This window comes from Anarhichas minor, unplaced genomic scaffold, assembly GCF_050575085.1.
Source record: "Anarhichas minor isolate MPS153535 unplaced genomic scaffold, ASM5057508v1 ptg000048l, whole genome shotgun sequence".
Classification (NCBI taxonomy): domain Eukaryota; kingdom Metazoa; phylum Chordata; class Actinopteri; order Perciformes; family Anarhichadidae; genus Anarhichas; species Anarhichas minor.
Genome location: NW_027466494.1, coordinates 387,501 through 404,452, shown reverse-complemented (window position 1 = coordinate 404,452; position 16,952 = coordinate 387,501). Strand labels below are relative to the sequence as shown.

The window sequence follows — 16,952 nt, the reverse complement described above, 5'->3', positions numbered from 1 at the left end:
CTCGAATGTCTCTAACAAGTGATTGATTGATTAATAAAGAAAACAATAAAGCGACTAATAGATGACGATAACGGTTGGTTGCAGCTCTATATTTACATTATATTTAATAAGTGTGTCGCTCTTCCTCTCAGTCAGTCAGTCCTACTTCCTGCTGCTCTGCAGTCTTCAGCTCAAACCAGATTTACTTGATGTGTCGCCAGATAAAGACCCACATCAGTGCACACACACGCACGCACGCACACACACACGCACGCACACACACACACACACGCACGCACGCACACACACCATTGTGTGAATTAGAAAGCACTTCAGTCACAGCAGCTCTTCCCCTCCGGCTGCTCCTCTTCCTCCATCACACTGATGGGAGCGTCTCCTTTGATGTGTTGCCACTTTATGAGCTGACTGTGCGTGTGTGTGTGTGTGTGTGTCTCTTTCATGGTGCTGATCTGATTGGTCGATCTACCGAAAATGAATCAGTGATTTTATTGTTTGATGGTTGCAGCTTCTAAAATGTGACAATCTGTATTTGTTTTTTCTATCATTTATATTATTGTAAATTATTCATCATCGTCGATTCGTTATGTCCTCGGCTACATTAGTCAATTGATTAAATCAACGACTATCTGAATGATCATGAACTGTTTTAGTAAACGTTTGATGGATCCACGTTCATAAATGAACGTTCATTATTTATTTCATAATAAAATGAAGAAAACTGGACATTTGACGACGTCATCTTGGACTCTGAGATTATTCACAGTTTTCTAATATTTTAAAGACGACTACTTGATTAACCTGACTGATAATCTGCAGATGGATCTATAATAAAATAAGCATGAAGACATGAATATGTGACGGGAATGAGGTTAACATCCCTCCACCTACTGACACTCAGCTGCTCTCAGATCTCACTGGAACTACTTACTGCTCAAGAAATAGTCCCACTGAAAACGAGAGGTGGAAGAAGAAATATCTCAAAATATCAAAATGTGCAGGTTTGGACGGTAATGATAACATCATGATGATGTCATTGTTAACCTGAGATAGATTTGTTTCACCTATTTCTAGTTAATTACTTCGTTATACTAACAAAACCTCTCTGGGTTCTTATCCATGTTTGTCTGTCTGCAGTGAACTAAAACCTCTTTAACCGTCTCGGTGGTTTTCATTCAGCTTTAAGGACTCAGATCTGATCCTGCAGAGAGCGAAGGTGAGAACACGAGAGACTCTGTTTTATAGGACGGAGAATGAAACCCAGCTGTGTGCAGAGAGAGAGGAACCGGGTTCAGAGCCAACACACATAAACTGGATTAACTATCAGTGTGAGGCCCCTGACCTCCAGTGAGTCCAGTCCTCCTTTGACACGTTGTCCCGCTGAGCATTTTCATAATTTGGGTTTTAGTTGTCCTCAGTCTTTGAATCAATGAGACTCTATTCATGCACACATGCAGGAATGACCCAAAACGTGCAAAAATATTTACAATTAGTGTCGGTCAATATTGGAATTTCCCTTCTGTAATATTGCTTTCAGAAAAACGATGATATATGAAATCATCATCAGACATGACACTCATCAAAGCTAAAAGGGGTGGAGTCAAACACTGTAAAAAGAAAAAAGCTGTTATATGAAACCAAAAAAGCAAAGTATAATACAAAATAAAGCTGATCTGCTGATGTAAATGTATTTTACTTCTGTTTTATCAGGAGTTTGTTCTTTAACGTCCTGGTGAGCGACACATCTTTGAGACGCCGTCCAATAAATCCTCCACAACAGCGTTTTTGTGCCGACCTCAGCACATGTTGCTAACGGCGTAAAGGTTTACGAGGGGGAACTCCAGCTTTAAGCTTCGACTGCGGCAGACTGGGGTTTCTGTTGGACGGTGAGTTGTAAGATTTGTGGTGTTTCCATCCGACAAATTTTCTCTGGTTCTCCTTTTCTGTTTGGTTTAAAACCAAGGAAACACCAAATAGACACGTTAGCAGTTTGCTAATCTTTCCTGAAGTTTAAGGGCTACATGTGTAACTACTAAAGCTGTACCGCATAGTTTGAAGCTTTCATTCACAAACTGGATATTTAAATTATTATCATTAATAACTTAAAGCCCAGGCTTACTCTCACACGCACACACTTGACACAATTACATGTTCTTCTTCTTTTGTTGTTTGTAATGTATTGATATTGTTATCATATTTCATATCTTGTAAAAATATCTTGTCAATAATATTTTACGTAGTCACATCTTATGTATATTCATGTTATGTTCTCTGTAATATTATATAGGTGAAGGCTTCAAATGAGCCCAGTTGGCTTTTTGCCTCTTCATGCTCTGTGATATTATTTATCTCTGCTATGTTTGTTTATTTTTATTTTATTGTTGAAGTTGTGCAAAAGTCCACCGGCTTCTAACTTCTCTTCCCCTTTCAAACGCACACATAGCGATCGACTCGGCACTTTAAATGTCTCAGTCCAAAAGTCCAACATGTTTTCATCTAACAAAATATTCTACTTCAGTGCATATTTGTTGGTGTTAAGCCTCTGAAAAACAAAATTTTTACTACAGTCAAAAACTGTTTACTCTCCCACACGCAGCTGTATTAACGGGGTGGTCCAGCAGCAATCTAACAGAACCATAGGTTTAAAGAACCACAATAACACTAAATCAGACATATGCTAGCAAGTTGTTACCTTTTACAAGGTTACAACGCTAATTGTTTTTGTCATTGTAGAACGAAATGCAGTTTGTAGTTCCATTTTGCTCTGATACGCTACAACAAGACGGTGAAACACAGAGAAAGAAAGAGACAAAACAGGCGTTGCATAATTCTTGAGAACATCGTTCTGTTATCGTGGCCGACCAACATTGTGTTGAATCTTGTGATATCGTCCATAAAGACACAAAGAACCAGTCTTTGTGACCACAATGAACAGGAGAAGTTATTAAGTGAGTATTGTTTTGAGAAATGTGGACATGTCCTTTTACTCCCCCATAAAACGCTGCGTCCCCACAACGTGATCTAAACGAGACACACACACACTCACAGATGCTGTGTGGAGTCCTCCCTGGTGATTAGTCCTCCCGTGGTGGAACACAGCCTAATGCTGCCACCGTATCAGAATACCAACAACAACAATTAGCGCCATTCGTCCCCATTGAGCGCTATAGCGTGGGGTAAATTAGGAAGACATGAAGAGGACGGATAATCTCATTACAGCTGTTTACCTCGTGGTGTAAAGAGGGAACATAAAGCCAACAGGATGATGGAGGCTGGTGGTGGGTTTTGTTTCCTGTCATCAGCCATGTGGGGGGGGGGGGTCAGGTCTTTGCTGTAATCCCCCTCGGCTGCAGCTCGGCGAGCTGGTTTGGTGCAGACCGGCCGCTCGATGCCGGCGGGCAGCGTAGAGAGGTGTCAGATTGAGCTGCAGTGACATTCAGCTGTTTGACTCACAACACAGACACAGCTGAGGAAGACGAGGAGGAGGAGGAGGAGGAAAAGGAGGAGGAGGATGACTGGTGTCTGTGTTTACACTGACTGATACTGACACTCTGTATACGTCTACTACTACTAATCCCACTACGTTTACTACGACTGTTACTATTACTACCACTACTATTACTAATACTACTAATACTATTACTATTACTAATAGACTCAAAGAACCACACACACACACACACACACACACACACACACGCATGATCTCCACACAGCTTCACACCTGCTGAGATAATAAACTGGATGTTTTGGGGTTTTGACTGTTATCCAGATGTCATCTTTGAGGAATTATGATCATTTTAAACAATTTTCAGGCAAAGAGATTAATAAAAGGAAATAATCATCAGATGAATCAATAATATAATCTATAGTTTGCTGCAGGTTTAGACTCATCTAGCAGTGATAACAGCTGATTAATATTATTATGATAACAGGATGTAATAAAGATCATTGTACTGACTTTAACAAATATCTATTTTATATCTTAAAGCCACTGGGGGCCGAACGGGAGAACTTGTTCGGACGCGTGTTGCACAAACATTTCACTGTCCAGTGCGCTGTCTTCTTCTTTCGATCCGTTGATCCATTTATTCCGTTTGCACATTGACACCCTAACAGAACACCACAGGATACATGACAGGACAATATCAGACCTCGAAACTCCACGCTGACACGCCGGCTGACACGGTCAAACACTGTTAGCTTCCCGTCCACACACACCTGATTCTCATCACCAGGCACTTACCTATATGCACTTTCTGCCAATGCGCCACCCGGTGTTCAATGTCTGAACTGCATATATAAATCCACCTTGCGTTACCCTCAAAGACAAAAGAAAACAACAAAACCACATCATGGCTCCAACAATCATGTGTATGTTTAACAAACACGTCAGTTCAGGATTCGTTGATCATTTATTGATTTAAATATTAATATTTATGTTTCTGTCTAAAGAAGTTGTATTTCTCTCATGAAGAAACATCACGAAGAGAAAAAAGAAAAGTTTCTGCTTTCAGACGAGAAACAGAAGCAAGAACATTTAGAAATAACTTAAGTGATCTCCCACAATGCACTGCAGGAGGAGGAGGAGCTTACTGACGGTTATTAGTGAATGAAGTAAAAACATCTGTTGAATGAATGAAATATGAGAGTGACTAACGTTTACCTTCAGAAGCATCAATGAAGTCGATCTCATCGGTCAGTCAATCAACGAGAGAATAATGCAGACATTATGTTTGATGTATCAGAATATTAGAGCTGCAGCGATTAATCAATTAATCAATTATTCATTATTGTCAACAACTATTATCAGTTTCAGTCATTTGTTAAGAATAAATTCTTCTTGAATCTCATTAAATATTAATATTGTTTCTAAACTAAAGATGTTTGAGTTCGTCTTTCACCATTTTATCAAAAAAACACGAAATTAAAAATGTAAAATAAGATTATAAAACATTTTATGAACAAAACAAACAATCAAACGGGACCGTTTACACATTACACTAAATACATATCAGAGCATCAACAACTAAATACGAATGTCAACAGTGAGTGATGTCATCGTCAGTTTAATGTTTTTAGTTTCATGAAGTGAAAAAAGTTGATTTATTTATTTAAACGTGTTTGATCTTCAAAAGCTTTTATTTGTCTCTGTGTTGGTGAGGAAGACACACTCCTGTCTGTCTCCTCTGTCCTTAGAGACAGAGACATGTAAGACACTCTCCTGTCTGTCTCCTCTGTCCTTAGAGAAAGAGACACGTGAGACACTCTCCTGTCTGTCTCCTCTGTCCTTAGAGACAAAGACACGTGACACACTCTCCTGTCTGTCTCCTCTGTCCTTAGAGACAAAGACACGTGACACACTCTCCTGTCTGTCTCCTCTGTCCTTAGAGGAGACACGTGAGACACTCTCCTGTCTGTCTCCTCTGTCCTTAGAGACAGAGACACGTGACACACTCTCCTGTCTGTCTCCTCTGTCCTTAGAGGAGACACGTGAGACACTCTCCTGTCTGTCTCCTCTGTCCTTAGAGACAGAGACACGTGAGACACTCTCCTGTCTGTCCTCTGTCCTCATAAAGTGTCCTCATCTCCTTCACATAATCAACACAATCAAGCTTTAAACAAACAAACCCCGTTTGTTGAAGAACTGCTCGTGCACGAGGAGCTCGGTGCGTGTGACGGACCGGGCTTCCCGTTACCGGGAGCTGGCGCCGGTAAACCGAGCAAGCAGCGCGCCTTCAGCCGGGAGAACCACGGACACACAGCGGAGACACGGAGCGCCTCTTACCGGTTCAGAAGAAGATGAAGCTCCGGTGCGATGCTCCTCGAGCTGAGTCCTGGTGCTTCCTCCGTCTCTCCGCTCTCGCTCTCTCTCACGCGCTCTCCGGTGCTGCCCTCCGGTAGGACGGACCGGAACGGGGGGCGCGTGCCCGAGACAGCGCCATGCACGACGTTCCGGGTCTGGTCTCTTGTCAGCGGGTACCGACCGACCCGGTTATCAATAAACATGATGAGTTATCATAAACACAGTTTGTTTATTGATCATCAATATTTTGTTTGAGACACGCTGAGGTACTGTCTCTTTAAATATGTGAATGAGCTGATCAATATCAACAGGAACTATTCTGTTCAAGAATTCATACCAATAATAAATACACATTATATATATAATAAATAAATAAAATGAGTGAGGACCAAAGCTGACCTTTATTACATATATTATATCATTTATTTATTATGAAACTGATTGATATTTATTGTTTATTATTTGAAGAGCGAAGTATGAAATAACTCGTCATTCTGTAATAAAATAAAACATCAGATATATATTTAGTCTCATAAACTCATGAGGGTTTCTGCTCGTTACAAATATAATAAATAAAATCAAGACAGAAACATAAATAAATAGGTGCTTAATAATAATATAATGATTTATTCTGATGCCAGCTTTAGTCCTATATATTTATATATATATATATATATGAATATATAAATATATATATAAATATCCTCCATACTTCTTCTGATTAATGAGGATCATTAAATATCATATTTACTCATTTTAAATATTCTAGAAGAATCATCTAAAGCAGGGGTCTCAAACTCATCTTCACTCTGGGCCACATCAGCATCATGTTTCCCTCAAAGGGCCGGTTGTAAATGTAACTTCTCCTAACATATTGGTAAATAACTGTCTCTGCATTTGATTATTAGTACATGCAGTTATATAAATGTAAAAATATATTTAAGCACATTTCTGTTATTATAACTTAAATCCTTTTAATTTAGGGTTAAGAAACCCACATTACTCTCTCGAAGATCAAACTATTAAAGACAAATATCAAACACAAGTTATTATAATAACTTTGTTCAAAGCTTAAAATCCTTTCAAGGGTGCGTTTGCACAATCCCACGTGAAGTATTTCATGTGTTGTTAAGACACGTTTAAAGTAGTCTTCAATGTACTCACAATACATTTACATGTCATATGTACAGTAACCAGCCAAAGAGCTGCTTCTGTGACTGTGTGTTTAAGTATCTCATCATTTTGACTTTCTATCTCATAACTTCGACTATGGGGATATTTTTATTATCAAGTCTAACTTCAAATTTTATTTTATTTTTTTTAATTTTGCTGGCGGATTCGCGGGCCACATAAAATGACGTGGCGGTCCGGATTTGGCCCGCGGGCCGGGAGTTTGAGACCCCTGATCTAAAGAGACGCAGCTTGTTTAAATTATTATTGTTGGAGCTATTTATTTGATGTTAGTATTTTGTTATTTAATGAATTAGTATTGTTTACTTATTTGATTAGATTGATTGTTTGATATATTAAGATCAGTTTAGTAATACTAATAACACTGGGCTCCTGTGGCTGTAGATAGGAGTAGACAGGTAGGACCAGCATGCACTGGGGTGGGCTTAGTCTAGCAGGAGGAGAGACGGAGTTTCTTTCTTCTGTTTGTTTGAATAAATAACAATAACTTAAATAAATAAGAACAATCAGAATCCTGCATGGACAGTACTCTCTCTCTCTCTCTCTCTCTCTCTCTCTCTCTCTCTCTCTCTCTCTCTCTCTCTCTCTCTCTCTCTCTCTCTCTCTCTCTCTCCTCTCTCTCTCTCTCTCTCTCTCTCTCTCTCTCTCTCTCTCTGATGAACCATGAGCGACGCCCACCTCCTCAGCTCTGCTGCTCTCCCACTAATGTGGCTTCAAAGGGAAATAAACAAGCTTTACAGTTTATTAAAATACAGAAGCAACGTATTAAAATAAAGGTCCAGAATATTGAATCTCTTTATATTTTATCTGATATAAAAACAACAATATCAAGCTAAAGTGTAGAAAAAACACCCGAACACAACAATCAACAGGGAGGGAGGAAGGAAGGGAGGAAGGAAGGAAGGGAGGAAGGGAGGGAGGAAGGGAGGAAGGAAGGGAGGGAGGGGAGGAAGGGAGGGGAGGGAGGAAGGGAGGAAGGAAGGGAGGGAGGGAGGAAGGGAGGGGAGGGAGGAAGGAAGGGAGGAGGGGAGGGAGGAAGGAAGGGAGGGGAGGGAGGAAGGGAGGAAGGAAGGGAGGGGAGGGAGGAAGGGAGGAAGGAAGGAAGGGAGGGAGGAAGGGAGGGAGGAAGGAAGGGAGGGAGGGAGGGAGGAAGGGAGGAAGGAAGGAAGGAGGGAGGAAGCGAGGGGAGGGAGGAAGGGAGGAAGGACAGGGAGGGGAGGGAGGAAGGAAGGGAGGGAGGGAGTAAGAGAGGGAGGGAGGAAGGGAGGGAAGGGAGGAAGGAAGGGAGGAAAGAAGGGGAGGGAGGAAGGGAGGAAGGAAGAGAGGGAGGGAGGAAGGGAGGGGAGGAAGGAAGGGAGGGAGGGAGGGAGGAAGGGAGGAAGGAAGGAAGGGAGGGAGGAAGCGAGGGGGAGGGAGGAAAGGGAGGAAGGAAGGGAGGGGAGGGAGGAAGGAAGGGAGGGAGGGGAGTAAGAGAGGGAGGGGAGGAAGGGAGGGAAGGGAGGAAGGAAGGGAGGAAAGAAGGGAGGGAGGAAGGGAGGAAGGAAGAGAGGGAGGGAGGAAGGAAGAGAGGGAGGGAGGAAGAGAGGGAGGGAGGGAGGGAGGAAGGAAGGGAGGGAGGAAGGGAGGAAGGAAGGGAGGAAGAGGGGGAGGGAGGGAGGAAGGAAGAGAGGGAGGGAGGAAGAGAGGGAGGGAGGGAGGGAGGAAGGAAGGGAGGAAGGAAGGGAGGGAGGAAGGGAGGAAGGGAGGAAGGAAGATAGGGAGGGAGGGAGGGAGGGAAGGGAGGAAGGAAGGGAGGGAGGAAGGAAGGGAGGGAGGAAGAGAGGGAGGGAGGAAGGGAGGGAGGGAGGAAGGAAGGAAGGAAGGGAGGAAGGGAGGAAGGAAGGGAGGAAGGGAGGAGAGGGAGGGCGGGAGGAAGGAAGGGAGGGAGGAAGAGAGGGAGGAAGGGAGGGAAGGGAGGGAGGCTTTGATTCACGTTGAATCCTCTGAAGGAGGACAGACATGAAGAGAGAAGATGAAGATGATGATGAAGATGATGATAAAGATGATGAAGGTGAAGGTGATGAAGATGATAGTAGTAGAGTATATATCAGAGTATCTGGAGCCTCCTGCTGGTGAGAAGAAGAACAACAAGAGATTCTGTTCAAGTTCCACTGAAGGATTTGAATATAATGTAATATTTAAATACTAATACCACTGTGTATAAGTACTACACAATACGTTGTTACAGTAAAAGTACGAATACCACACATGGATAATACTCTGACAGTAAGAGTACTAATACCACTGTGTAAAAGTACTCAGTTACATTAAAAGTACTAACACCACATTGTAATAATACTCTGTTACAGTAAAATATTCAAACTCTGACTGTTGTACTAATATATGTTATATCATTAGAGTATTATTACTCATGCATTAAACAAAGACATGTACTGCTGTACTTGTTTCTGTAAAGTAATGAAAGCTGTCAGATAAAAGTACAACAGTAAAAATGTATGAGGTGTAGAATACATAAATATAAATACTTCAGCAAAGTTCATAAAGCTCATACTTGTACTTGAGTTCATGTACTTTCCACCTGTGGAACTAGAAGCCCGATCCAGAAAAACACAATAAAAGTACACAAAAGTTTTAGACGTTTAATGTAATAAATCTTCTTCTGGTGTTTATCAGACTCCTTCTTCTTCTTCTTCTTCTGATTGTTTAAAGACTGTAATCAGTTTGTTCTGAGGTCAAATTAAACTGCTGACACAGCAGTTTAACAACCTGGGAATTTCCTCATCAGGTGAGTCTGTGTATGTGTGTGTGTATGTGTGTACGTGTTCCTGTGTGTGTGTGTGTGTGTCTGTTCCTGTGTGTATGTGTGTGTGTACGTGTTCCTGTGTGTGTGTGTGTGTGTGTGTGTGTGTGGAGTTTCCAGTGTGGGCGGGGCCATGGCTCCAGGAAGTAAACTGTGTCGCTGTGGTTTCTGGGTGTTTCATCTGTCCATCATGTGTATAAAGCGGCTCGTGACCGTGTACCGTGTGTTCGATACCTCCGTCTCTCCGTGATGACTGAGGCCGTCCTTGTGGATATGATCCACGGCTGCGGTCCGCGCTGCACCGCCGCGTCTCTACCGGAGGATGAACCCGCATCTCCGTCTCACGTCTTCCTGCTGTGCGGTACCGGAGACGCGTGTCTGAGCGCGTGCAGCAGCAGCGTGCACGTGCTGGACTCGGGCTCCACCGCGGAGCGTCTGTACCGGTTCAAACAGACCGTGGACCAGCTGGACCTGAGCTCGGTCCGGGTCTACACGACCCCGCGAGGTCGTGACGTGCTGCTCCTCTACCAGCTGCAGCTGTTTACGGAAGTGTACACCTTCCACTACCACGTGGACCACCGGCTCACATGTCCGAGCTGCGCAGGCTCCGCCCACTCTGCGGGGGACCCACCTAGTGGTGATGACGCGGTCCAGGTAGAACAACAGGTGTCCCGGTTTCTGCAGCAGCTGCCCGCGCTGAAGGGCGGAGTCAGGGTTCTGACGTCATCGCTGATTCCAGGTCGGTTAAAAAAATTAAAAAACATTTTACCTGAAAAGTTTAACAACTTTAAAACTGTATTAGTTCATGTGATGACCCACAATATATATATATACATGTATATACATATATATAAATAACTGAAAATGTCATAAAAGGTACATTTAATGTGTTAAAAATGCATCCTAAAAATATAATAAAACAACAAAATATAGAAGTCCAATGTTCATAAAGTGACTGTTACGATTATGAGAAAAAAGTGAAAGAATTAGAAGAGAAGAACATTAAAGTCTCTTCCTCTTTAATGCTCTTATCACTTCACACACTGTTTAAACATATGTAATAAGTCTCGTTATACAAACTGTTCACTAAGCTGCATTTTAATAAAATGTTTTCCTTCATATCTGATATCTGATCTCCTTATAGACAAAGTACTGAAACATATACAGAATGGAGACGGTATCACTCTAAAACTGTCTGTCTGTCTCTTTGTCTGTCTCTTTGTCTGTCTGTCTCTATGTCTGTCTCTCTCTCTGTCTGGCTGTCTCTATGTCTGTCCGTCTGTCTGTCTCTCTCTCTGTCTCTTTGTCTCTGTCTGTCTGTCTGTCTCTCTTTGTCTCTCTGTCTCCCCCCCACCCCCCAGAGTGTTTTGGTCATGGGTTCAGTACTCGTAGTGGTGGTGTCTCCTCCATCCCGTCCTTGTCCTCTCTGAACCTGTTCAGCAGCAGGAGGAGGAGGGACCCTGAGGCCGTGGTGACGGAGAACCGACGGCGACTGGGCCTCCATGCCGGGTTCTACCCTCGGCCTCTTCGTCTGGTCAAGGTACTCCAGTGTGTTTGTGAATCGTTAAGGTACTCCAGTGTGTTTGTGAATCGTTAAGGTACTCCAGTGTGTTTGTGAATCGTTCGGGTACTCCAGTGTGTTTGTGAATCGTTCGGGTACTCCAGTGTGTTTAGGAATCATTAATATAATGTTAAACTTTTAAACGTACACGTATACACAACAGAAACATCTGGATGTTTAGTGTCTGACTCTCCGTGAGGAGTGAGAGGTCCAAAGAGTTTGTTTGTCGTTGATGACTTTGTAAGTAAAGTTAATTGATTGATATGCGTGGTCTCCTGCAGGTGGACCACGGCAGCCATGTTTGGGTCGTGGGCCGAGCCGAGCCGGAGCGCTACGACGCCATGGTGACGGACCGGCCCGGTGTGGTGGTGGGGGCTCCAGGAGCCGACTGTATGACGATCCTATTGGCTGACCAGAGGAAGAGGGTCATCGGAGCCGCTCACGCAGGTCAGACACAGAATACCTCTAAATATATATATATATATATATATATATATATATATATATATATATATATATATATATATATATATATATATATATATATATATATATATATATATATATATATATATATATATATATAAATAAAAGTAATATACATCATAATATACAGTTTATTAATATGAGATAACTTTATTAATCCAGAGGAGGCATATTGTGTTTACAGTCGGATAAATAAATAAAATAAAAATATGAGACAGAAGAGGACATACTAAAGCTGTAGTGTAGTAAAGTATAAAGTACTTCAGTGCAGTACTTGGTGTACCTCAGTGCAGTACTTGGTGTACTTGTACTTCCTCAGGCTGGAAGGGGACGCTGATGGGCGTTGCCATGGCGACGGTGGGGGCCATGGTGACGGTATTCGGTTGCCGGGTGACAGACATCGTGGTTGCCGTGGGACCCTCGGTCGGAGGATGTTGTTTCACGCTGAATAGAGATCAGATCAACGACTTCACTCATGTACACGAGGACTGTGTCACTGATCCAGAGTCAGACAGACCGCACGTCAACATACGACTCGCCAACAGGTGGGGGACAGTAAGGAGGACGGTAGAGGGCAGTAGAGGACAGGAGGGCAGTAGAAGACGGTAGAAGACAGTAGAGGGCTGTAGAAGACAGTAGAGGACAGTAGAAGACAGGAGGGCAGTAGAGGACGGTAGAAGACAGTAGAGGGCTGTAGAAGACAGTAGAGGACAGTAGAAGACAGGAGGGCAGTAGAGGACGGTAGAAGACAGTAGAGGGCTGTAGAAGACAGTAGAGGACAGTAGAAGACAGGAGGGCAGTAGAAGACAGTAGACAATAGAAGACAGGAAGACAGTAGAGGACAGGAGGACAGTAGACACGTCTCCTCGTCAGGCTTTACTTCTTCCTCTTGAGTCTTTATATTGTGATCGTCCTCTTTGTTGGACAGTAAAGTTTACTTCTACTGTGTCTCTAATGTAACAGAGTCCTCCTCCAGAGAGGAGGCGTCCTTCCTGAACACATCCATGACGACATGGAGACGGAGCGGTCCTCTGTGACGCCCTGCACCTCCTGTCACCCAGAGGACTTCTTCTCACACGTCAGGGACGGACTCAACTTCGGCACCCAGGTGGGCTTCCTGTGGATCAGGGGAACGGACTGACGGGGGGACAGAAGACACATCAGGGACTACTGGTGGGACTGGTGTCTCTAATAACAGGCAGGTAGAGGACAGCTGGAGACACCTGGTGGAACCAGATCACTAACAACTCTCAGGTAATATACAGAAAATAAACCCCTTTAACTTTATCTCCAGTGGTGGAATGTAACTAAGTACTTTTACTCAATTACTGCTTGATTTATACTTCTACTTTTATCTGACAACTTTAATGACTTTACATAAGTCGAATAGAAAAAGTGCTAAAGGAGCTCAGATAGAGGGTACTTTTACACTGTGGTATAAGTACTCTTACTGTAACAGTACTTTTACACTGTGGTATAAGTACTTTTACTGGAACAGTACTTTTACACATAGATTTTAGTACTCTTACTGTAAAAGTACTAATACCACAGTGAAGTATTTTCAGAGTGAAGTATTTGTACTTGTACCGAGTGTGATTCTAAATATTAAAGTGAAATATTTTCTCTCCTAATGAATGAAAACTGATTCAGATTAATTTTAATATCAATAAATGTTTTAATTATTTAAAGAACTCATTAACATTAATGAGTAGTTCAGGGCTGCCAGCAGAGGTGGGAAATCTGACCGCTGTCAGAGTACATTTATTATCTCATAAATAAATATGACGATGATTAATTAGGTTTGTCTCTTATTTAAAACTCATTTAACTGTTTGTTTATTCTTAAATAGTTTCATAACAGATGCAAATGAATCCATGAACTGAAGCTCTCCAATCATTAAATATCGTCTCGTTGTGTGTTTCTGTGACGTCACCACTTCCTGTTAAAGACACAAAGACACGGACGTCTTTGGGAGACGGACAGCGTTTATTCTGACAGACAAACATCTCAGCCCTTTTTCTAAAAATAATAATTAAAACATGTTTCTATCAAAGCCGACTTTTTCTTTCCAATCAGATTCAGTCCTAATGAATAAACATGTTAACAACAGACAATAATAACAAATGAGTTTTAGGTGAAATGCCCTTCAAAGGAATAAGAACTAAGAACAATAACTGTAATGAATGATGTCATAAATAATCATATTTCATCTGTAAACATTAAAGCAGCAGTTTGTTTTGTTCAACTTCCTGTTGACACGTCAGTCACATGAGAAACTATGTTGCTTCAATAAATAAATAAAAACTAAACATTCAGTCCTCAAACAAAAAGACTCGTTCTTCTGCTTCTGATATAAATATAATAATAATAATAATATCACACAGCAGGTCAACAGGAAGTAACGAGCTACAATAAAGAACCACAGAAGAAGAGTTTCATTCCAAACAAGCAGCATCAAAATGAGACCAACATGGAGCTGAGGGCTCATCCTCTGAGGAGCACGAGTGTTCAGGTCTGACCTGGTGCTGCTGAGAGGTGAAACATCTGAGGACCAAGACAACAGTCACAGGAGTTCATGGACACCTTTTGGGTTTTTACATAAATCTTTTCTTCTGATTCAAATGTTGAATCTTTTAGAGATCAGTTTCCTAAATGATATAAAACTATTTCTGTAAAGGAGAAGTATCATCTTCATCACCCCAAACCTTCACCACACAGGAAGTTATTCAAATGAACTTCAGAGTTAAAGGAACGCAGCCTTACTCGCACAATCCCCCATGATGCACTGCTCCGTGTAGACTACTCCCAGATTTAGAAACAATTACCCATGATGCACTGCTCCATGTAGACTACTCCCACTGCTTTAGAAACAATCCCCCATGATGCACTGCTCCGTGTAGACTACTCCCACTGCTTTAGAAACAATCCCCCATGATGCACTGCTCCGTGTAGACTACTCCCAGATTTAGAAACAATTACCCATGATGCACTGCTCCATGTCACTCTCCGCTGTATGAACAGACCAGTATCTTAACGAGTCCTGATCCATTAAACTGGTTGTGACATCAGTCTGGATGAAGATGAACTGTAGCGTTGGTGACATTTGTCATGTAGACGGAGGAGCTGAATGGATCCTACTGAACACTTTATAATAATGATACTTCATTTAAACTTTCACCTCTAAAAAGAGTCATTTTCATATTTACATCACAAGCTTTCTGGTTGGAACGATTAAAACTTCATAACAGCAGCGCTGACAGGAAGTAAGCTGACCCTTCAGATTAAAAGTCTGATTCTTGGCTTTAAAACCAGACGTAGAAACAAACTCTGAACTGGTTTCATGAGCACCGGGCGACGACGACTCCTGGTTTGTGTTCGGCAGGAACAACTGATCCAGTTCCTCGTCTTCCTCACATGTGGACAAGAAACAGAGGAAGGAGGGAAACAGGATGTGATGACGCAGAAAGAAGTTCAGCTGATCCATCAGCCAATAAAAAGACTTGTTTTTCAGTAAAAAGATCCTCGAGACGAGAACCAGAGGAGGATGAAGAAGAAGAAGAAGAGCCACAGTGTGTGCGTGTGTGGCTTCATCAGCTGCAGTGGCAGAGCAGCAGTCCGGCCACCAGGGGGAGCAGGTTGAGCATCAGGAGCCACAGAGTGATGGCCAGACCTGGAGAGCTGGAGCAGGGGTCTGAACAAACACAAACAAACTCATGTTAACATCGTCCTCTAGACCAGGGTGTTCAAATACAACTCCAAAAGGTCCAGAACATTTCAATAATATCTAACTTGTGCTATATATATATATATATATATATATATATATATATATATATATATATATATATATATATATATATATATATATATATATATATATATATATATATATATATATATATATATATATATATATATATATATATATATATATATATATATATATATATATATATATATATATATATATATATATATATATATATATATATATATATATATATATATATATATATATATATATATATATATATATATATATATTCTCATTTAAATTATTTTTTTAAGTGTTTTGTTTGTAATATGTATAATAAGCATCATTTAGTTATCACTACTGAGAATTTAACAAACAAAGACATGACGTAGATAGGTTTGCAGTTTTCAAGAAGTATATTTAAATGTCATCTCTTCCACACAAGATAAAGTTGTGAACACCGGCTGAATATCTATGATCAGCATCATTATAACTGTGTTATAACTGCTGCTGTGTAAAGGGAATACTGCTGCTAACAAGAACCTGATGTGTTTAAAGTGTTTAAACCAAATGTTATTGACCTTTTGTTCATATAGCAGTACTTTAAAAATAAAAGTGCACAATACACTACTTTTGAATTAATTATTGAACTTTGCGCATAACAATGAGATTAATCGAGATTAAACATTGTAATCGTTGCCCAGCACTACATATGAGACACACTGGTTTAAACTGTCCGTGGGAAGAATTCACCAATAAGAGTCTGTTCATTCCTGGTTAAAGTCTCTCTGGTCCCTGTGGTCTCTCTAGTGGTACTATAGTATTAATGTTAAATAACTAGTGGTACTATAGTATTAATGTTAAATAACTAGTGGTACTATAGTATTAATGTTAAATAACTAGTGGTACTATAGTATTAATGTTAAATAACTAGTGGTACTATAGTATTAATGTTAAATAACTAGTGGTACTATAGTATTAATGTTAAATAACTAGTGGTACTATAGTATTAATGTTAAATAACTAGTGGTACTATCGTATTAATGTTAAATAACTAGTGGTACTATCGTATTAATGTTAAATAACTAGTGGTACTATTGTATTAATGTTAAATAACTAGTGGTACTATTGTATTAATGTTAAATAACTAGTGGTACTATAGTATTAATGTTAAATAACTAGTGGTGCTATTGTATTAATGTTAAATAACTAGTGGTACTATTGTATTAATGTTAAATAACTAGTGGTACTATAGTATTAATGTTAAATAACTAGTGGTACTATAGTATTAATGTTAAATAACTCGTGGTACTATTGTATTAATGTTAAATAACTAGTGGTACTATCGTATTAATGT

General features: G+C 40.9%; 2 protein-coding genes across 2 annotated transcripts in view; one reads left to right on the top strand and one right to left on the bottom strand.

Moving 5' to 3' along the window:
* Positions 1-9,946: 9,946 nt before the first annotated feature.
* lacc1 (laccase (multicopper oxidoreductase) domain containing 1) lies at positions 9,947-14,171 on the top strand. The gene is made up of 5 exons (XM_076112210.1): positions 9,947-10,533; positions 11,156-11,334; positions 11,637-11,802; positions 12,161-12,386; positions 12,805-14,171. Exons 1-5 carry the CDS (start codon positions 10,044-10,046, stop codon positions 12,980-12,982), a joined length of 1,239 nt encoding a protein of 412 aa, XP_075968325.1. The 5' UTR covers positions 9,947-10,043; the 3' UTR covers positions 12,983-14,171.
* lmln (leishmanolysin-like (metallopeptidase M8 family)) overlaps positions 13,809-16,952 on the bottom strand; it is a 16,738-nt gene continuing 13,594 nt past the window's right edge. The window contains exon 16 of the mRNA XM_076112209.1: positions 13,809-15,532. Coding sequence (XP_075968324.1) covers positions 15,432-15,532 — 101 coding nt within the window. The 3' untranslated portion in view covers positions 13,809-15,431. The remainder of the gene's footprint in view (positions 15,533-16,952) is intronic.